The sequence below is a fragment of the Hyposmocoma kahamanoa genome, unplaced genomic scaffold (genome assembly GCF_003589595.1).
Source record: "Hyposmocoma kahamanoa isolate Upper Pololo Valley unplaced genomic scaffold, ASM358959v1 65, whole genome shotgun sequence".
NCBI lineage: Eukaryota > Metazoa > Arthropoda > Insecta > Lepidoptera > Cosmopterigidae > Hyposmocoma > Hyposmocoma kahamanoa.
The window spans coordinates 7,672,461-7,695,650 of NW_020653853.1; the positions used below are offsets into that span (position 1 = coordinate 7,672,461).

General features: G+C 34.7%; 2 protein-coding genes across 2 annotated transcripts; both read right to left on the reverse strand.

Moving 5' to 3' along the window:
• Positions 1–32: 32 nt before the first annotated feature.
• On the reverse strand, positions 33–9,505 carry LOC113231290 (arginyl-tRNA--protein transferase 1). Its single transcript, XM_026465539.1, has 8 exons — positions 9,314–9,505; positions 9,107–9,233; positions 8,628–8,905; positions 8,463–8,546; positions 1,732–1,919; positions 1,432–1,593; positions 1,011–1,192; positions 33–753 (listed from the first exon to the last, which is right to left on the reverse strand). Exons 1-8 carry the CDS (start codon positions 9,399–9,401, stop codon positions 345–347), a joined length of 1,518 nt encoding a protein of 505 aa, XP_026321324.1. The 5' UTR covers positions 9,402–9,505; the 3' UTR covers positions 33–344.
• A 316-nt stretch (positions 9,506–9,821) lies between these two features.
• On the reverse strand, positions 9,822–21,153 carry LOC113231439 (sialin-like). The gene is made up of 13 exons (XM_026465759.1): positions 21,035–21,153; positions 20,805–20,966; positions 20,624–20,733; positions 19,870–19,999; positions 18,094–18,178; positions 17,793–18,010; positions 17,553–17,708; positions 17,346–17,481; positions 15,609–15,736; positions 15,426–15,536; positions 10,826–10,947; positions 10,086–10,160; positions 9,822–9,891 (listed from the first exon to the last, which is right to left on the reverse strand). The coding sequence occupies exons 1-13, from the start codon at positions 21,092–21,094 to the stop codon at positions 9,822–9,824; spliced, it is 1,563 nt and encodes a 520-aa protein (XP_026321544.1). The 5' UTR covers positions 21,095–21,153.
• Positions 21,154–23,190: the final 2,037 nt, after the last annotated feature.

Sequence of the window (23,190 nt, forward strand, 5' to 3'; positions counted from 1 at the left end):
TCTATTTCTGTTACTATTTAGTAAATTAACTGATGTCCTTGAAATGAGGTCTTGAGTCAATTAATGTTATTTTATTTCATATACAAATTCACACATTACGTAATTTTATCAATAAAAACATTATGATACTTAAGACGTAAAAATGGTATTTAAGTAAAATTAAGTCTATAGCAAAGCATTTAAGCAACAGAATATGTGACTAGTATAACTAAAGTTACGTATTATTAAGTACACAGCACGGGTCATAGTTGACTACAAATCACATTGCTTCAAGGTGGGATATACAATGCAAAGGTAATTAGGAGGGAACAAATTCTAACATACACTAAAAAACATATTTAAGTTTATCTAACTAATATCAAACTTTTAATTGTCTTAGCACCAACTAAGCGTGCGTACTCCATCAACTCTTCATCATTTTCTCTTTTCTTATTAGCATACTTTCTTTTGTACGCCTTGTATGGCAACACTACCCCCTTAACCAACACTGGTATGTAATTAATATCCCCTTCCCTAGGATAATTTGTGTCGACGTTGTCTATGTCCGGATCTAATCTAGTATAAGGTGAAGCTTCAAGCTTTGGTATGCAGTCCTCAAGAGGGACCCACTTGTAAGTCTCAGGGCAAAGCAAATCTGAAGGATAGAAGTTGCCTTTGTACCTCATCTTGCGGCAGGAGTGGATGTAAAATCCCATGTAGTAATACTTTAACTCTGGGCATATTTGACTCAAGTGTCTTGTAAACGCTATCTCCCTGTAACAAAGTAAACAAAAAGTTAATCAGGTTCAAGAAAAATCCATTTCCTATGAGGTGTAGCGTCGAAGGTTATCAGCTGCGCATGCGCATCAATCGTATTAAAGGTTTTTATTGGCATTTCCATTGTTAATCATTGTATTCGCACGCCAGTCGAATGACTGTCGGTTTCGTGGGTTTAGTGTACGTAACAAACTATAATACACTATACATCCGTGTCAGGGAAAAGTCAGTAAATAATAATAAATGCATCTTACCTGAGGGCGCCATAAGTTCCCAAAGTCAAGTTCCTATACTGCGGATCATAAAAGAAGTAAACAGAAGACACGCATTTGGGCAGGATGTCAATGACACCGACGGCAATAATTTTGCCATCCAGCACATATTGTTGATGAAAAGACCCGTAGCCACACATGGGACCAGTTTCACTGTGTATCTCCTGCAGAAATTGTTTTCTGAATAGTTATATAAAATAAGCTTAAAGCAGTTAAATGAATTTTTGCCTTTATTCAGAATATGAAAATAGCTGTGAGAAAACAGGCAGTCTGAGAAGGGTTGTACTTTAAAGGCACATAAAGTCACAAGCCCGTAACCAACTGGAGGACATGAGTCTAAAAGTAAAAACCCATTTTATAAAAACATGTAACACCATTTATTCAACAAAAACTTGATGCTTACCAATAGTGGGCTGTGTACTAAGAACTCTCTGAACTTGTGTTCTGTACATTTTTCCGGTTTATCATCATGAATGACTGTTTGGTACTTAACATATATTTCATGGGTTTCTTTGGCTGTTGCTAACCACTCAGGGCTCGGAGGTGCAGTTCTGACTAGTTTTATCTGGAAAAACAAACAATAACTACACGTACATCGCTGTGAACCATGAGACATAAAAGCCATTAGAAAGATTAATAGCTGTTACCTGTAAATTAGCAAATTAAGCAAGAACATTACATGTCTCAATATTTTTTACTGTACCTCGAGTCTTTGTTGATATTCTTTTGGCAGTTCATTTAAAAAGTCCTCAAGTTGTTTTTCCTTGTTTTTGTTAGTGTTGCTAAGCGTGGTAATATCAACACCCTTCTCTTTAAGTTTTTCAAATTTCCTCTCACGTCTCAGTTGTTTGGCTTTTTTGCACGGAGACTTGGTGGGATCTAGTTCTGTAACTACAATATATTTTTATCATTATTATTTAATTAATACACCAGCAACTCTACGAGTTGATACGTATATATCCTGCACTTGTATATTGTTAGTTTTCAAAATGTTTATCAAGTGCAGCTTTGAAACTATCCACTGTCGGAGCACTAATTACTGTTTGTGAGGTTTGGTTTATGGAGGCTTGGTTAGCTTCAGAGAGTGACCTCACAATTAGCAGTTGCGATTCATTAGGTACATTTCCTTCATGTTACGGCTGCTTAACTGCCTCTGTGGCCGAACGGTTACCATGCTGGCCTACCACGCAGAGGTCCCGGGTTCGATTCCCGGCCCGGGAGAAATATTTGTATGGCCTACATTTATTTCTCTCGTGAGTTTGGGTGTAATTTGTGGTTGTCTGTATGTCCATGACACCCGCAGCACACTCCGGACACTCCATACAACGGTCGAAAGTTATTTACCTACTACTACTACATACAACACGACGCTATCTGCACACGCGCAAATGTGTGCGTGAAGTGGCAGGGTTATCCATCACTTCTCGTACTATTACATCACGTGGTCAGAGCGGCAACAGCGAAAATTATAACGCTACTCTGTTATCTATAATTCTATTAATAGAATCCTAATAATTACACATATTAATTAGGTAATATTAAATTTTTCATTGATTTACTAACTACAGTAATATTGGAGATTTGTATAAAAAATATATTAAAAGCACTGAAAATGTTATATTTTGGACAGATACTTTTAAATAAGGTAGACAAGGTACTTGAAATTGCGTGTCCAAATTTATCATTACCTAGTGAACAATTAGGTATATTCACTACGTAATATTTATCGGCAATAGAAATTGAAAATTCAAGAATCCTTGTCTGTAAGCTCACGAAGTTATGGCGTCTCATTATATTGATATAATAAATCTGTATTATATATTACTCTGCACTAAATAAATTAAGAAAACAATAATTGAATGAGTCTCAGATATAAGTTTTTTTTCGTTTCATCTTGCAGAAAACGAAAGAAACTCCTCTCTTTATCCTGTTTAGATGATGCTAAACAGCCGAACACAGCACAATTCACGATCATTATAAATAGTAACGTACAATGATGTTAGGTATATATTAACGTACAAGTTCCGAAATGAATACTATAATAATTCCTATTCTTATGTTAGATTTAATAGATTAAGTTCTTATTATTTGTGTAATATAATCGTAGGTAACGTAACGAGTAAATTGAAGCCGTAAAAAGGTCGCCACAGGACAGGCTTAGCCTAGTGTGGGACCACCTGTAATGACTCACAATGTTTTCAGGCTTGGCATCACGTTAACAATGCATGTTTTTGTTAATGTCTAACACACACTTAATGTTCATTTAGCATAAGTATCATGTTCTTGTTTTAAAAATGAAAATATGTAAAGTATTTTGTATTTCTGTGTGTTTGTGATGTCAATAAACATTATTCTTATTATTCTTCTTATTGAATAAATGAAAACTATATTCAAATATCAAAGCCGTCTAAGCGCGAAAACGGCTCGCCGACAGCCTTGTTGTCGTTCAGTCAATGTGACGGTCAATAAGCGGGGCATGGTGCGGTATCTAAAGCTAGAGAGGAGCGGTGAGTGTCCATTCTCTTTACTTTTTTATTCTCTGCCCGCGGTACAGGGCTTCTAATATTATTTTTGTTATGCGCATGGTAGTACCCATTGAGTAATTGAGTATTTTGTAAGTCTCTAAGAGATCTCCTCATTTCCTTCGTTGATCCAAACTAGTTAATTTTAGTTCTTGGAGGCGTTCTTCGTAAGATTTGTTTTTTAGGAGTTGTTTTTTTGTTGATCTGCTCTGAACCTTCTCCAACATAAAAATATCTTTTTTAAAATAGGGGCACCAAATTTGAAAAGCATATTTCAGCAATGGATAGATATATAGATACCTTATAGCGTTTCAAATTTGGTCGTGTATATTATATATATAGGTTTTGTATATTTGGATAAATAACTCCTTGGTAATACTGTGAAATGCTTTTCTAATCATGTACATCATAGATTTAGCTCTTTTGGTTGTGGTTATGATGTGTAAATCCCATTTAAGGTTATAGGTTATTGTAACATCAAGGTCTTTTTGGGCATTAACAGCCAGAAGAGGTACGTTATCCACAGTATATTTTAGTTTTGGATTACTATTTCCTATATGTAAATATGTACACTTTGTAGCAGTCAGTGGAGATAAGACAGTCTTTTGTACATGGTACAAGGAATTTCCTGTAAGTTTGGTACCATCCGCAAATATCGACGGGTCTGACTGAATGAGAAAGTCCTTGATGAAGATACCAAACAAAATTGGCACAAGAACGGATTTTTGTGAGACGCCACTATGAACGTCAAAGTCATCTGACAGGGTATCTCCTAGACTTACTTTGAATTTTCTATTACTTAGGAATTTTGGATTCACTGCAGGAGTTGTCCAGGGATTCCAAAGTGACAGAGTGTCGCTATCAGCCTTTTAATAGGGACTCCATCAAATGCCTTCTCATAGTCTAGTTATTTCACATCAGTAGGGTGGTGCTTATCCCAGTTATAAGTCAGTATGTCAAGGCACATGAGAAGATTTGTAACTATGAATCTAATTGGTACGAAGCCATGCTACTCATCAATAATAATGTTTTCTACAGTAATGAAACTTCTCAGCTCAGCTGCTATAAAATTCTCCATGGTTTTACAAACAATTATCGTTAAACTTATAGGGCGGTAATTAGCAGCAATGTACTTGTCGCCTTTTTCATACATGGGAAGGAAATGATCCTCTTTCCATTGTTGTGGTAATCGTCCATTAATAAGGGATAAATCCCTGATGTGCTCTAACTGCTGACGTAGAACATTACTACATTCTTTTAGCAATATTGACGGCGAAGCATCTAGTCCCATAGCAGAGAGTCATTGAAAGTTTTTAAAGCTTTAGTTACTTTCTCTGGTGTGAACGTCACCAGTTCTATTGTATTTACAACTCTTAGCATTTTTGCGTTGGACTGACATATTTGAAGGTTCTATTACAAAAGACTTTTCAAATTGCCGAGCAAATAAGTTATCTTTTGCTCACATGTAATATTTTTCTACTATCAGAAAAACTTGTTAAAAGAAACAACGGGGGAACCGAAACTGTTGAGTGCAATTGTTGGCGTACGTAGGAATAGAATGATTTAGGTCCACTCCCTATTTCAAACTCCATTCTGAAGATTCGAACTTTGTTTACAAGTTGGTTGTTAACCTTCCTGTACGCTTTATATGCAGTTTCAGAACCGTTTTGGGTATACTGTTTCCACAGATCCTTTTTGTTATCAACTTCATCTAAAGTTTGTTGATTAATCCACGATTTATTGATATTCGGTCTTTTATATTTAGTTTTTAGAAGTATTTGTATTTTTCAATAGTGTCATGTGTTTTTTGTGAAAAATGTTTCCAGGCATTATCGACATTAATAACTTGTGTATCTATTATGTTTTGCTCGCTTAATGCACTTTCCAATATTTTTTCATAATTTACAGTAAAAAAAGTTTCGTCGTGGCTGTTGGGTTGTTCATTTACTGGTCAATTTGTCTCTGTAATGTATTGTTGCTACCAGAACTTGATGATCGCTTTTTCCAACATTTGGATAGTGTAAACTCTTGTGCATAAATTTTCTTCATTACATAGAATGAGATCTAGTAGTGATTCTCCGTTATTTCGCTGTCTGGTTACTTTAGTTAAAAGTTGGTACAGGCTACTGTTTACATACATGTCAAATGGAAGGTCAAGGAACATCAAACAATGACCATTTCAAATCTGTGAAATTAAAATCGCCCACTATTAACAACGATACATTTCCGTCAGAAGCCCCTTTAATTGTTTCGAGTAGTAGCCTGTCAGTTTTCTCTAATGTGTAATGCGTTGACTGGTAGATGCTAGCTGGTAACATTTTGAAATTATCACACTTTCAGTCCAAGCAGGATGTGGGGTCACCTTTATAGGCCTATACAGGTGACCCCACATCCAAACTTATTTGTTACATAAACAGCGACATCTCCCCACCTTGTGCCCTTCATTCTATCGTGTCGAAATAGTACGTAGCCTTTAATGTCAACTAGACTATTATTTATTGTTGGTTTTTATTGGATTTTACAGAAAGTTGGTACACAAATTTTGTCCACACTTCGTATTTATATACATTATAGTCCAGTGTTCAAAAATCCTGTCAGACTGGACATTTCGGGTGAAGTTTAGCAAGTGATGTATTTTGTTAATCTATGCCAATTTTATACAGTTTTGGAGAAAACTTAGAAAATTTAGAAATTGGAGAAATTTTACAAAGTACAAACTGAAATAATTAAAAATATGCCATATTTGTTAACATCAATTTAACAGGCACTCAAAACACTATTTATGCAGCTTTGCCACTTTTCCAAAGTGCAGTTGTCTCTACAGAAAATCGAAAATTTCCATAAAGCCGTTATATTTTGCCTTAACTGTATCATGTTACCCGCATTCAAAAATATTTTTAAAACATAGGTAACCATGCATACTATTCTCACAAAAAAAATTCTGTTAATTCCGTGCAATATCTGTGATATATGAGAAGAGTGTTTCGAGTGCCTGTTTAAATCATGTTAATAATAAATATTCAGTAACATTTTTTTGAGTTACAATCATTTTTATACACTCTCAAGTACAAATATTTAAGAAATTTGAAGAAGTTTTCTCCAAAGTCATATAAAATTGGCACTCAGAAGTTTTATACCGTTTGGATTATTAAAATCATCCGCTTCACTCAAATGTCCGGTCTCACAGGATTTTTGCACACTGTCAGCACGAGAAAATTATTTTTTGTAATTGGATTTGATGTTTCATCTTTTTCAGCATTTATGTCGTTAGTAAAAACAATAAATACAAAAAAAAATCTCCTCTCCCGAAACCCTTGCAAAAACCCCCACGCACCATCATGTCATCCCGTCATGAACCTTACTTTTTTTTAATGACTTAATAAAAATTTTGAATAAAAGGCGACTTATAAAGCAACAAAATCAACTATATTAATGAAACTTGAAGTTTATCACGTTTCACATGAAATATAATAAAATATGAACTTAATTATTAATTAACGCAAAATACTAACTAATCGAGATCTTTTTCATCGATTCGTCGTCAAAATACTCAAGAAAATAATCAAAGGGTGGGCGGCAAGTTACAGTCGTAGGGCGAGATGGGTACCTACCATAATTGATCCCAATCATCACGTGTCATTTGCGTCCACTTCCTTGATCTATGTGATGACGGTGCGTCAGCCGAACGACTTAGCCTTTCTGATCGTGACCGTTCCCGAACAGAAGTATAGTTCGAATAGATGATGATCGGCCACGACTTTGGTGAGCATCACGGGTACTTGAACGGGTACTGTTAGAAGATCGACCAAGACTGGATGATAGAAGTGACTGTGGAGAATTCGGAATCCTCTGGTTAAAAACGACTGGTTTTTAACCAGTTTTTAACCAGACTGTTGGGTGTGGCCGGGGCGTCGGTCTCGTGAGCAGCTAGCGCGTCTTAGTAGCGGTCTAGTTGAGGGCCTGTATGCGAGGAGACGCGCGAGACACGTGAGTTGCCCTTTAAGTTGGAAGCTATGTCCGGACATTGTCGCAGGACACTGCGACTGGCGTCTCCGGTACTTGCCAGAGAGCTAGTAGAAGATAAGCTAGATATCCTCCGGACCCTCCAGCCGCTTAGGCAATTGGGAACTGGAGACACGTCGTTTTTCGGCGTCGGGAAGTGAGCGTGCCTTATAGCTCCGCCACCAATGAGGAGATTTGGTAGTGGACTCAGAGTCGACGGCTTAGCGGTGGCAACTGGTGGTTGTGCAATGCGCAACGGGAAGTGAGCGTACCTACAGCTCCGGTACTTATCTGGGGAAAATAGAGAGGGCACTGTACGTGCATCCGGGGCGGGTCACCCTCGCACTAGCCTCTCGAAGAACCGGATGAAGCCGGTAGTTGCAAGACCGCATCTTTTTTCCCGGGACGCGGATATGCAGCAAGACTGAAAGCTCTATGTAACTTATGCCATTATTAACGTCAAAATAATGACTTTATTTTACTTGATTGCTCTGTGACAAAATATTGAATCGATATTACAGGTTATAAAACACGAATGGATGAAATTTAAACAATTTTGCTATTCATCCTCCCATCCGTCACACACATACACTTGGTCAGTCTCGGCACAGGTGTGTAACCCTAGAACATGGCCGCACTGCTTTAACAGCAAATATTAATCGAGCGCACAACAAACAATTGGCATCGATCCGACATGGTACACTTGAATACTATTATACCTACATTTTTTCAAAGTTGAACACGCAATCATATTATTCTGTGCTGTAAGGGTTAAAAAGGGCAGATAAATAATAACATCGATGTACTGAAAAATGTTAATTCTATGTTTGGCTATAGGGTTGACGGCATATCAGGGATTTCAGTTAATATCAAAATAATTTAAGTTTCAGTAAATAAAATTTGTACTAACTTTTCTTAAAGTCTTTTTGAACATTTGTTTCAGATGAATTATCAGCTTGTGACACTTCCATTCCAGAAGAATTATCATTAGAACCTGGAAAGAAAATTGCTTCTTTTAGTAAAACAATGAGTCATAGTGCTGATAATATCTTATTGCATTGTTTAAATTCATTACCATTAGGTTTTTCCTCTATGTTGGAACTAGATTCTTCAACATTGGTTCTTGTAATGCTATCTAAGTTTATGTTCTTATGTCCACGATTAGTTTCCACAAACTGCTCGCATCTCCCCTCCTCAAACAGCTCTCCCTCAACCTCACTGCTGCAAGCTGACCTCGAACGGCTAGGATCACCCACTCGATTCTCATTTATTTCCTCACCAGACAGGAATTTGTTAAACCTCTTTAGAACTTTCTTTTGGGACTTTGATGACTTAAATTCCTGAGCCCTACAACTGTACAAAACAATTTTAAGTAAACATTTCTAAAGTACATAGCTTATTGCACAATATATTTTCTTTGTTCTAAAACTGATAATATGTGAAATCTTTCTTCTGACCAGGTGTAACTTTAAAAACAAAATCATTGACAAACTCCACAACTCAAAAGACTCGCAATGGTATAAAATCGATTAGTTTAAATTAAGTTACGCATACCGAATAGTGTACATGGGACAACAAGTGACGTCCATTGTAGGTTTATAGCAGTATTTGCCAGATCGCCGCCAACCTCTGTCAATTAAATCCTGATAATCACCGACGGACATCGCGTGAGCCCACAGACCTGCATCAGACATCTCGTTATTGCATAAAACCGATCAGGAAGAAATATCAAGGATAATTTATAACCAGGAAAACACTCACCATGACTGAAATTTGTATCAGGACTCTTACAATAACCACACCTATAACTTTCATGTTCGGCATAATATTCCACGATACTATGCGGCATCTTGAGTTCAGTAAATTACCATAAATGTAACACTTGTGAAATTATTTAATAATTTCAATGACGAAATCTAAAATCGACTTAACCAAACCAAACGTCAAACGTGCAGCAAGCTGTCAATGTCATTGTCAATTTCGACAAATGATTCATGCTCATGCAGCTTCTGCAACTTGGATTGCACTAATAAGTTGAGTGATTGGGAAAGGATTAGGCACTTGTTTTCGTGCATTTATTGTCATATATTTTTTGGAGCATGCTATAAGCAGAACAAAAAATTATGAGAATTATTGAGAGCGATTACAGCTGCCTGACTTAAGCGTGGAACTGAACGCAAGGTAAAGTATCGAAATGGTGCGGAACCATTTTAAAAAGGTGGAGCATACATTCAAACAAAATTATTCACCAAAAATTTATTTTTTCTTTCTATAGTTGAGTTGGCGTTATTTGCTTTTTATTTATAGAACTACTTTTACGATTACTGGATGTTCGAATCCTGCAAGCAATAAATATTATCCATGACAGTGTTACTTACATAATTATTATGTTATTGTGTACACCATCGTATAAATTTTATTATGTACGAATTACGATATGTATGTAGGCACACAATTTTACTTCTAGTTCGTTACTAGATCATCTAATCAAGTCATTAAAGACATTAAAAGAAGGGATCAATATTCATCTTACGTGTTATCGTCTTCATCCACTTCGATTATATTAGATAAGTAATGAGGCCTTTGATTTGGTCGTGATTGAAGAGGCCTTAATAAATCAAATAAAGTAATGTTTAATACACATATAATTAGTCAATCAAATAAAATGTAATAAATACAACTAGCGTTGGGTAATTTTCCACAAAATTTCAAAAAGGGGAAATTTTTAAGCAAAATTTGTGAAAAATTGGAGAAGTATGATTCGAATTCTTCATAATATATATGTGTGTGTAGAAAAATATACGTAGGTATATAATATTATGGTCGCTTATTAGTTCATAATAATATGATAGTGTAAGTTTTTCATCATGCATTTAAATTTTTATTACTGTGCACTACGTCTGGAAGAGATCGCTCTTAGCGATAAGGCCGCCTTTGCCCACATTAATTTTAAGTTGTCTATGTACTGTTTTTGTTTTTTGTGTGTGAGCAATAAAGTGTATTATCTATCTATATATTAATGTCTTTTTTCCCATGAATTATAAAATAAAATCGTATCAACGTAATTTTCTAAGCCCTGCTTGGCTCATTTTCACAAATCTCATTAGATTTCAGTATCTTCAACGTTCGACAGGTGTCACTGTCAAATGTGGAAAAACTTTGGAAAAACATTCATTTTTCAGAAAAATATGATTTTTTCAAAATGGAAATTTGTCCATGACCCAACACTAAATAAGTATAACGTCATCCTTATTCACAAAGAAACGCAATTACCTGTCCCTTACGTTATTCCATGATTGTACTGTAGTTTCACCACATATTAAAAAAAATATTCCACTTAATAATAACACTAGGGCATGAAAGCACCATATATGTTTCCAGACGTACGCATAGTCCTAAAACAAATATCAAGTAAGTATTTATTACAATTAAGTTATACAATATATTTCGAGTTCTTTGGGTTTCCCGACTTTGGAAATAAAACTATTGTTCCGGATCTAAATCGCGCATATTTTTTTTCAAAGAGCCGTTATCATGGGATATGTGAAGCACTACAGTATGAGAGACTTCATGGATTCTTCTATAACATGACGTGTAGTGCCGACTTTACTTAAGTTGTAGGGTGTGTGGTGTATACACGAGCGTAACTCGTAGATTACTCAAATAAATAGGCACCTAGTGTATTATCTCGATACCGCCAATGAACACTACACCAACTTAACTTTTGGAGCTGTTCTGTTTTCATGTTGTTTTTGTTCCTTTTTTAACAAAATTCGTTTTCTTTGCTTTTTTTTTCAAATTTTATTTTTTATTTATTTTTTTCCACAAAATTCGGAGAGCTGAATATAACATATTTATTTATATATAATATATAAATAAATATGGCTGTTTAAAAAAATAACCAAAATGGCCAAAAAAATAAACTGGGCGTAGTGTTCTTTAAATGTTTCGATCTATGCTCGTAGGGTCTAATGGGGCGTGACGCACCACTTGCTTCGCCTCCAAAGAACCTGCGTCACTCGCAACGCAAGTGAAGTAAACGGGCTATTGCTTCCCAACATCATTTTACATTTGCACCCGAATCTCCGTCAATCAATGGGGAAAATAACTGTAAGTACTCCATTTCGATCACATGTCTACTAAAGAGCGCCAGGGTATTGATTGCACCCGAGCGCTACATGGGCTAGCGCCCGCGTCGGCACTAGTGATGAGTAAGAGCTGGTGAACTATTCAACTCTTCCATATTGTAACAATACACTTCCTGTCAATTTTAAGTCCATTTTAACGTCTATGTTTGTTTTTGTTAATTATTAGATAGTAGTAATTATTTGATGTAGTAGCCTAATGGTTTGACCTACTGGGGTCGTGGGTCGAGTTTCTCGGAATTTATACGCGAAATTCAATTTGAATTATATCATGATATCTATATCATGACCTTTTTGGTAAAGGAAAACATCGTGACGAAACCTGCACGTTGAAGAAGGTTCATAGAATAGAATAGAATAGAATAGGATAGAATCGTTCATTTCATGTTATCAATGTCACAATATTACAATTGGAAATACAGTGTCAAGGGATAACTATGATCGTCAGTAATAAAATTATAATAATAATAATGAATATAAAATAAAGTAGTATAACTACTGCTTCTCGAATAAAATAAAATTAAAATTGTTTCAAAAGAAACTCATCGACACTGTACAATTCAATATCCAATAAAAGGATTTTTAGTCGGGTACAAAACGTTTCATCGTTTCTAACACTTTTCAGGTCTGTGGGTAGATGTTCGTAGAATCGGGGACCTATTACCCGCGGATTTCTAGTTGCAAGTTCGGTACGGAGGGCAACGGATTTTAGTGTTCCCGCGTTTCGTAACGCTCGGCCTCCGCCCGTACGTCGCTCATAAGTAGCCAAGTTTTGACGCGCATAAACTATTATATCATAAATATATTGTGAGTACATGGTCATTATATTGTATTTCTTAAAAAGGTTTCTGCTGGTCTGACCCTTTTTTATGCCTACTATTGTTCTTAGTGCACGTTTTTGAAGAATAAATACCCTAATCGACTCAGTTGAATCACCCCACAGTGTGATGCCATAAGACATCAACGAATGAAAATATGCATAATACGTCTGCCTCAATACCACATTGGAGACAAGAGGACGCAGTTTCCTCAGTGCGTATGCAGCACTTCCAAGTTTTTGACATAGAGTTTGTATATGTGACTTCCAGTTCAAATTTGAGTCTAGCGTTAAACCCAAGAATTTACAGGTGTTACATAATGGAACAATGGAGGTGATAATTGGCTTTGTTATAGAATTTCTTCCTGAGAACAACATAAGGTTTGACTTTGATTCGTTAAGAATAAGTCCATTTGCAGAGAACCACTCACACAGCTGCTCATACGTGCAGGCTAATTTTTCTTCCAACTCGTTGTAGGTTTTAGCACACACTATAACGGTTGTATCGTCCGCAAATAGAACCACAAGACCCCCTGATATAAAGTATGGCAGATCATTGATGAATGCCAGGAATAGTGTATTACCTAGGGCAGATCCCTGTGGGATGCCAATGGTGACGTCACCAGCCGCTGACCTAGTTGTTGTACCGTTTGTACTGACCTGAACCGTTTGCCGTCTGTTTGATAAAAACGACTTTAATAGGTTATGGGCGACTCCGTTGACGCCATACACAGCTAACTTTTGAATTAATAAATCATTTTCAATTACATCGAACGCCTTTGTTGGGTCACAAAAAATGCCTGCAGTTTCATACTTATCATCTGTACTGGTAATAATAGAATCTACTATATTTTGTGCTGCAACTACGGTGGATTTACCTTTCCTATAAGCATATTGTCTATCTGATAACAAATCGTTCATTTCGAAATGATCCATAATACTTGTTGATATAATAGATTCTATTATTTTTGATATATTCGTGGCTTTCAACATGGGTCACGTCCCCCTTGCCCTTAAACACTGGACATACACGAGTACTTTTTAAAATATCAGGATATATACCTTCTCTAAACATTTCATTTATTAAAATAACGAGTATGTCTCCAATCACTGGCCACACCGACACTAATATATTTATAGATATATCGTATATGTCCAGCGTTTTTGACGTATGCCACATACCCCTCACTACCCCCTCCAACGAGTCACGAGTGACAGTTGGAAGGCTGTACTGAGGAACATCGCATTCACCCACGCATTTTCTTAAAAATGACATTAATTTTTCTTTATTATTGTGTAGATGTAATTTTGAAGTTATTGTAAGAAAATAATTATTGAAGTAGTCAGGTATCAAGTCATCAGGCACAATGTCTCCCTTGTGAGTCAGTCGAACGTTTTGTTGGTGATTCCTAGTTGAAACCTCATCGTTCACAATCTGCCACATTACCTTACTCGAGTTTTAGTAGACATCATCTTATTATCATTAAATAGACGACGATCACGCAAACTCATAGATTTTATTAAATTTGAATGATGTTGGAGACATTTATTTAAAACATTATCATGTGGAAATTGGTGTTTCATTGAGCAGAAATTATTATACATTGCAATGTGGTGGTTAAGTTCTTCACTCACCCATGGAATAGTATTCCTCTTTAAAGATATTTTTTTAATAGGAAAATGAATATTAATATAATAAGTTAATATTCTTATCAATGAACTAAATTTTTCATTAATATTAATATCAGTCACATGAATGAAACTCCAATCATAATTATAAATGTCCATATAAAATAAATTAATAGACTCCTCTGCAAAGATATGTCTCTCGTACATACATAACCCTCGGAAAACGTGTAAAGTCCCCAACCCGCATTGGGCCAGCGTGGCGGATGGCTATGGCCTTAAACCCTTTTCTGAAAGGAGACCCGTGCCCAGCAGTGGGACATATAAATGGTTTGATGATGATGATTAATTAGTTACTACACCGCAACGAGGTATGTTTTTAATTAGTAATTAGGTACCTATGTAACGCGTACTAACATCGTTTGCTGTAACTAAAGGTGTAACTTTTTATATTAAAAAAACCCGACCATAAAGGTTTGTCTAGCAAACGTTTATGGTCGGTTTTTTTGTTTTCAATGTGATTTTATTGTCATTGGAATTACATCTAAGTGTAGTTTTGTTGCAATCGGTTGACGGAAAGTGGGTGAAATTCAAACCGAATTCGTCCCGTAATTTACCATCGTTAGAGGTGGAATATTTTTTCAAATTTTAATGGAACCACTACTGAGGACCACTCTTTCCAACAAAAAAGGATCATCAAAATCGGTTCACCAACAAAAAATACAGACGAGTCGAGAGCCTTAAAGAAGGCGATTAAAAAGTGTCCGAAACCTAGGTTTTTTTCAAAAACATATAATAAAGTAAAAAATAGTTTCATTTCCAAAGATACGCATACAAGGTGTAATCATTAAGTGTACCCAGGCCATTATTCCATAAATATAAGATATATCAAAAAGTAATAGACTATGCCATATATTTTTATTCAAATAGAAGATAGTTTCATTACTTTATTTGTATCATTTCGTCATTTGTTAAGTTATTGTTACCTCTTACAGTAAGAATTTAAAAGAAAGTAAGTAAGTAAGAAAATTAAATACATGAGAGCGTTTAATGTTAAAATTTTGGATATTTCTAGTTTTATTTTAAAAAGTTATTGATGTCGATTTATTCACCAGGAAACATACTTTCGATATCAGTTTAAAGCTTTTTGATGTCTCTTATATTTATGGAATAATCGCTAGGGCATACTTAACGATTGTTATACAGGATAACACATATTACCTGTTAATGACGTTTACACGATGTTTTTACAGTAAATAAAAATATTAATACAATACCTACGTACTTTATATTTGCTTGTTACAAATCCTACTGAGAGCGACACTATAATTCCAGGGACATTTCCGATTATCTTGATAACTGTATATATTGAATTAAAAAAAGTTGGCGATAACTCCTGAAATGTACTTTTTGATTTATTACAAATTTTACTAAAATAGTAAATGGACATACGTAACAGATATCATACATAACAGAGATCCAAAGTGAGGTCCATTCCCGCAGCTGTCAAGGCTACAGTAATTGTTATAAGGACAGGCCCGGGTACCACTGGTATAGCCCATAAACTGCATATAATTAGCCCTGGTAATACGTGAGCTGTCGAATAGACTACATATAGTAAAATTGCACCTACTAATTCTTTTTTTTTATGATATACCAAGTGACGGGACGAACAAGTCGTGCACCTGGTAGGAAGCGGCACTCCTGTACATAGTGCCACTCAGACCTTTAAATCGTAAAGATCTCAGGGGCACTGCCACAAAATCGGTTCCCTGCAGGAAATTTATACAAGATTAGCTTAAGTTGAACTTTTACAGGGCATAAATGAAAATGTTTTCTATGGCTGTTTGAAAAGCAATCTCGGGACGCAGGCTTTGCGAAGTAGCTTGTGTTTGTATATCTGTTCTGCATATTTGTGTACATTTGGTATTGTGCAATTTAAATTTACTATTTTTGTTATTATTACTCAATTTGATTATTTCCATGTCTAGTTGTTGTATGTGTCAAATTTAATTTAGTTTTAATTATAATAAAATTAGTATATGTTTTTTTTAATTGTGGTGTTCTATTTTATATCAGCGAAGGCTACGTAATTAGCATAATCCCCAGAGCCTGAGTCATGGACCTTTTTGACATGATTTTTTTGCTTTTTGTTTTAATTTTTTTTTTTTCATTATTATTATTATTTTACTCTTGTTTCTATTACCTATGTCATTTTTTTGTATTTATGAAGGAATTATTTAATATTTTACAATTATGTGTAATGTATTTTGCATGCACATGTCAAAGCAAGGCGATTTTATGCATTTATTTATTTTCTTTTTAAATGTAGCTATATGTAGATATAGACTTGTCCAGTCCATACTACCACATACCTACCCTTGAAAAAAGCCACATGTGATCAAACGTCAAAAGTGCTTCTATCACATGAAAGTCATAAAAATAATACGAACTAAATTAAGCAAATGATGTATATAACTTAAATTATTTCGTTCGAAGAATCTTATAAAACTCTCCTGGAAAGTTGTAATTTTGCAGATGCGGCCTTATTACCCTGAGAGTGGGTTATCTAAGTCAATATTGACTCAAGTTCAAGCTACGAAGCTATTGAAGTGTTACGGAAGATGATGTTGTAATTTTCTCAGTCATCCGTTGTATACTGCAATTAAGTTTACCTTAAGTGCCAGTATAAAGAAAGTCAATTATCGGTTACGCAGTTACATTATATGCTTAAATAAGCATTATGTTTTTGTTGAGTATATAGGTAGGTAGTTTAAATAATTAATAAACAATTTAGCAATTTATATTTAAAACCTAGGTATAAGATTATTATTAAAAGAGACATATCGAGTTCTTACGTAAATAAACTATTTTTTAGGATTTAAATCGCGTAAATTTGTTTTTTTCAAACAAACTAACGTTCCGGCTATTTACAGGTCCCATAGTGGTCAGACGTGACCGTCACTACAAATTGAAATGTTTCTTTGATAAATTAAAAATAAGGTATTTAAATTAAGGTGGTTTACATTAATATAGACATTATTGCTTGATAACTGCACCATCCCAGTCAGCCGTGACCATGGGACTTGTAAAGGGATCAAAATGTTGGTTTTAAAAGAAAAACGAATATAAACTTTAGATCCAAAAAAATAGTTTCTTTTCCAATATGTAATCTAACTACAATAAACTATAACAACAAACTTACACACAACAATGAAATATTTTCTTAGCCGCTTTACTCTCATTATGTGCTCATTGTGTTTATACCAATAAAACACTTGTAGGATGCACGTGCCGAGTACCAACCGCAGAAAAAATGGCATTGCAGTTAAAGCTGAAGCCTATAAAAAGTAATAAGATTTAATATGCTAAATAAGTGTATGAAAAGCTCAAAAATAATTCACAAACTCACGGTATAAATACTATATCGTATCACTCTAGTGTAATAGATGGGACCGTGTACACACACAGAAGTAATTAGCCAAGCGTATCCAAAATTTAACACACACAGAGCCCAAAAAGGAACAGATTTTAGTATGAGCCGCCATGGAGCTTGCGAGTTCGTCAACTGCAGAAAAGAAGAAAGAAATTTCTCGAAATCGAGAATACAAAGTATCGTCATTAAATACTACAATATTACTTTTTAACATACCTTTATAGTAAAAGTAGTCCCTATAGTATTAATCAAATAAATTAATTCATCTCTCGGAATAAAAGCATGTTTTTGCGGATAGTCAGCCACAACAATAAGCCATGTCGCCGCCCACAGTACTTGTATACCGCCAGTAAAATAAAAACCCACAGGCCAACGAGCATAATATTGCAATGCAGCACATATAATAAAAGTCGAAAATGTCCCTGCCGTTATGCCTGAAAGAAAGGTTTAATATTATAATACCTAATTTAAGTGAATGCTTATTGGGAGGTCCAAACGAATAAGATGCTAGCCTTACCACAATAAGCCCACATGAAATAATGCCTTTCCGTAGGTGGCACCCAATGCCGCAAAAGCTGTACCATACTTGGGGACATTGCGCCCTGTAAGTATGAACTAATATTAATAGTAGTAGTGGCGGCCTGGTTTTTTCTAGGACTCATGGTTGTTGGGTCATCTAGGCGTAATTTTTTAATATAAAATAACTAAACATAACACGAACTATTGCTATTATTCGTTTTAGGTTTTCGCGATTGTTACAAATAAAAAATATATAGTTCTTTCGGATCAAAATCATGTATTTAGTCAGCCATAACGACGGGACCCGTAAAGGGCCTGAAATGTTAGTTTATTTGAAAAAAGAAACAAATATACGCGATTTACATCCGAAAACAAAGTTGCATTTTCTAAGAACTATTTCTCTTCTTCTCGTTATTGTCGGTGTAACCATAGTATTATAAGATTAATAAGACAAGTAGAATAACTCAATGCAAACAAGCAGCGCAACTTGAGAGAGTTCGTCCAGGGTAGTCTGCCTTATACCTTGTCTATTTCTGCCGCCAAGCAGTGATGTGAGCACTATTACGTTCCGGTTTTGAAGAGTAAGGGCGAAATTACAGGCACATGGGGCTTGTCAACTTATGTCTCAGGGTGACGGGCGCAGTGGCGGTACCCCTTAGATCTTTGCGATTTAAATCTCTGAGTGGCACTGCAACTGATATGGACAGGCGTATCGCTTTCCGCCAGGCGCACGACTTATTTGTCCCATCACTTGGTATCATAAAAAATAAAAAATCTCTGAGCAACAATGACGCCAATTTTTTTTGCCAATCCACTTACCACCATGGCAGGCATTATAGTGTGTGCCATCGATAAGATAAGAAGACTTTTTTAAACAATTATGTATACAATCTCTTCAGATTAGTAGTAGTAGAACTAAAATAGTAATGTGACAACCTTAGTGAAAGCACTGACGCGCCAAAAGGACGGGAGTTACACTACTTGTCTTATTATGCTAAAGTGTAAAACACTCAACTACAGAACAGGAAACAATTGGGCATTTAAGCAACAAATTTAAAAATAATTTACAATATCGTAATTTTGCGTATATTATTTGAGTTGATTAGTAAGGTAAGTTCTTTTTTTTTCTGCGTGTGGTTAGATATATACATATTATTATGTTGGCATTGATGTAACGTCATTAGTGTATGGCATGATATCAGTTTTGCGTAGAACTTCCAGTGACGGTTTGGTAGGGAAAAGTGGAAAAAAATATCCCCTTGTCCCCACCAAGGGGACAGCTGGTAAGGATTAGTGGAATAGGCCTTTGTATGGTGATAAACGACTTTTAGGTTAGGGGTGATTTTAAAGTTTTGCTAAGTATTTAAAGCGCTCGAAAACTTTGAAAACATTATCATTTTAGCGAGATTAGTTAAGGTGTTTTAAAAGTCTAGGTGTAGATGGTATATTTAAATGTTTTGTTGACGCACTTACGCGCCAATATTAAAAATACAATACGAAACAATTCTCTCTTCTTTGTCATAACTAACGCATTTGCATTCGATTACGTTGATTTTGCTTAACAATAAAACAAAAACCAAATAAGATATAAAAAGAACCGATTGAATTTGGTTGTTGAGCTCGTTTTACTGATCCCAGATAGGTATAGGTATTAATATTTCCGTATACAAGATCATTGTTAATAACTCAATTTCGCTAAAAACATCGATTACGTTGGTTGCGATAAAGAAGACAGAATTGTCAAGGTCGGTTTTTAACCACATATTTTACTAACCGCACAAAATCCTACCACGACTCGAGCTCCAAACAATAACCAAAACTTGTAACGGGCTGCAGCTGGAGTTAGGCAATTGGAAATTCCAGAAATCATTCCAGCAATGCCCACTATCCATGTAGGTCCCAGCCTAAAGCATAAAGAAAACGGCAGCGACACTTTCAATAGTTTACCATAGGCGCAGGGTAATTTTCAGGTTAGTTGTCTCTACCTAATTTCGGTAGCAATTTTTATTGTTTAACTATTCCAGAACTACCCGAGTATATTATCGGGAACTAACAAATAACATAGGTTATTTGTTACATACGAATAATAAATAAATACTTCATGATAATAAACTCCCCGAACATGTAATTCGAGCCACCTCGCATTTCAGTATTAAATGCCTAAAATTAAATAATGTTGGATAGATCAAAAACTATTAAGCAATTTTGAAACTAGTATACTAAACGACTTTTCCATAAATCCTTATTGGAAATTTAGATTTGCAAAACCAGGGAAATCTTTTTCTTCGACGATAACACTACTTTTGTACTCTAGCCCTTTAAGACAAAAATGCGAGGTGACTCGAATTAAGTGTCCGCAAGTATAGAATATTCAAATAATAAAAATTGCCATCAAAATTATATAGACAAAGAAAACTAACCTGAAGATTAAATACCCTGCAAATCTATTCAAAAATATTACATCTCAAGAACTCCGACATATCACTGCAGCTCACGGCGGATTATTAGTGCTACAAAAGCTAACTGACCTGTCTCCAACGGTGTGAAATATAGGGAAACAAACACAGTATCCAACGTGATATGCACTAAATAGAAGGCCAATTTTCCAATCATCCATAAATAAAACACCAACTGTGAGCTGCAAAGTATTCTATTATTTTTTTTTAGAGCTTGGTGAAGAATAAATTATTGTAGAAATAAACTACCTACCCCTTGTCTTGTCTCGCTAGTTCTGGTAATAGTGGTTGTATTTATATTTTGCATGTTTATTATATCCGAAGTAGTTACACGGGTCATGTCGAGTATATGTACACTTAGGTTATATCGCGCAATGTATATTAGAAAATAACCAAGAAACATCATAATCCCTACCTGAAAATGAAAATAAATTAGCAGCCAATGACGATTGGTTAACACTTCAAAAACATTATGGAACTTACTACCACCCGGATTCTAATTTTCATAATTGATAAAACTAAACTAATAAAAATGAGTTTCATAAATTATTATAAATTGACTAAGTCATGATTGTTTTGAACACAATACAGTGGTGCATGGCCGCAGAGAATTTGCGAGCTAGAGAAGAGGTTGTTTCATAAGTAACTTGCCAACAAACTTTGTTACTAAATTGGACACCTTACTTCAAATACTGTCTAGAATTATTGTGTATTTTGCATTAGTGGCGATTAGCACCTAAGGGTTAATAGATTACATGAGAAAGACAGCAGCGAATCATGAAAATCATATTTTCAGTCAGCATTTTTCATAATATTTACGTAAATATACTATCGTAAATAGACTATATCGTAAAATATATTATCGTAAATAAGAATGCATACGCACAAATGCTATGATGAGATGTGAAAAGGGTGAAAAGCAAACTAACTGTATATTGTGTTCAACACTTTAATTTCCTTAATAATTAAGTTATCATTACATTGAAGTCATGTTCAGTCAATTAAGACTATAAAATAAGTTAATATTTTGTTTACGTAATTATTTAGGTACGTTTACATTACATAGATAATTTAAATAAGAAATGTATTAAGGGTATATCGAAATTCTCGCGTGGCATTATTAACAATTTAATTATAACTATAAACAAACGTAGTAAGTTATTTCTATAATTAATTTTGGTAATAAAGATCACAGCATGCTATGCCTGGATTTCCTTACAGTATCAATAGTTACAGATGTTATTATTTTCAATTACTCAATTCAAAACATTTATTATCTGGTCTACCAGAATTTCATTACACTTGGGAAATACGTGGGAATTCGTTAATAACATAGATAAAGGCATTACGACGAAAAGACCCGGACCAGTGACAACTTTAATGATTTTGTTAAAAAGTATTGAAAATATTTCAACGTGTTTGTATTGCTAAAACAATACTTACTAATAACTTACTCCCGGACACATAATCCGAGCCATTTCGCATTTTTGTCGTAAAGGGCTAGAATACAAAAATAGTGTTATCATCGAAGAAAAAGTTTTACCCGGTTTTGCAAATCCAAATTCTCAACAGGGACTTATGAAAAAGACGTTTAGTATACTAGTTTCAACATTGCATAATAGTTTTTGATCAATCAAACATTGTTTAAGCTTAGGGCACTTAATACTAAAAATGCGTGGTGGCTCGAATTATGTATCCGGAAGTGTATTAAAAAAAGCGCTGGTGTAGTAAAGACGACTTGAAACATCATAAAAAGCGTAACTGGAAAAAACAAACCTCATAATAAATTAAATTTGATAAATTTGATTTCATGACAAAATTGTAAAAACAGACAGAAGTTACAAAAAAGAGAAAAAAATACTGCTGATCTTGATGGTCTTTCCGTCCAAGTAATAAATTCTATACTTGATGGTATTGCGTCTTATTTAGCATTTGAGCTCTCAACAAATGTGTTGATGATGGTGTGGTTTTTAAATCTTATTAAATTTAGATCCCACCAATTACTGACCTATTTCAATTTTTTCCATTATTTGACTGTCAGTCAAATAATGGAAAAAATTATGCTTAATCAGCTGTTTACATAGTTTTGCATTAATAAAACAATCACAAACATCACAGTTAGGACCAAAAAATTAAGACATGAAGGTTCAGTTGTATTTTTAAGTAAAAGTTTAGATCACAGACATATAGTGGTTTAGATGCTAAATTGCAATTGGGTCCACAAATATTCAGACGTAGAAACCTATACATTGGTTTATAATGGATACATTTACAGTTTCACGGCTACGGCATTTTGTTTTGAGTAATGCTGTCTAAATACATATAATACAGTTTATATGTAATAAAAATATTTAAAAACTACGTATTTTTATTTAACTATTTTTTTTCTTCACCTGTAAAGTTGTCAAAATTGAGATAGTACCAATTGCCAGTTCACAGTCTTATTATAGGTATTATAATATGAGGATTAAAAATAAACGGTCTGTTCTTCACAGTCGTCTTCACAAAGTCACAAGTTCATTTAATGGTCAATTAATGTAAACGTTTCTTTAATGTTTTCCCCCTTTTAAGAGGTTCAAAATTATCGTGAAACAAAAAGTTATATTATACATCTTTTGCGCAATGGATGACAAAATATG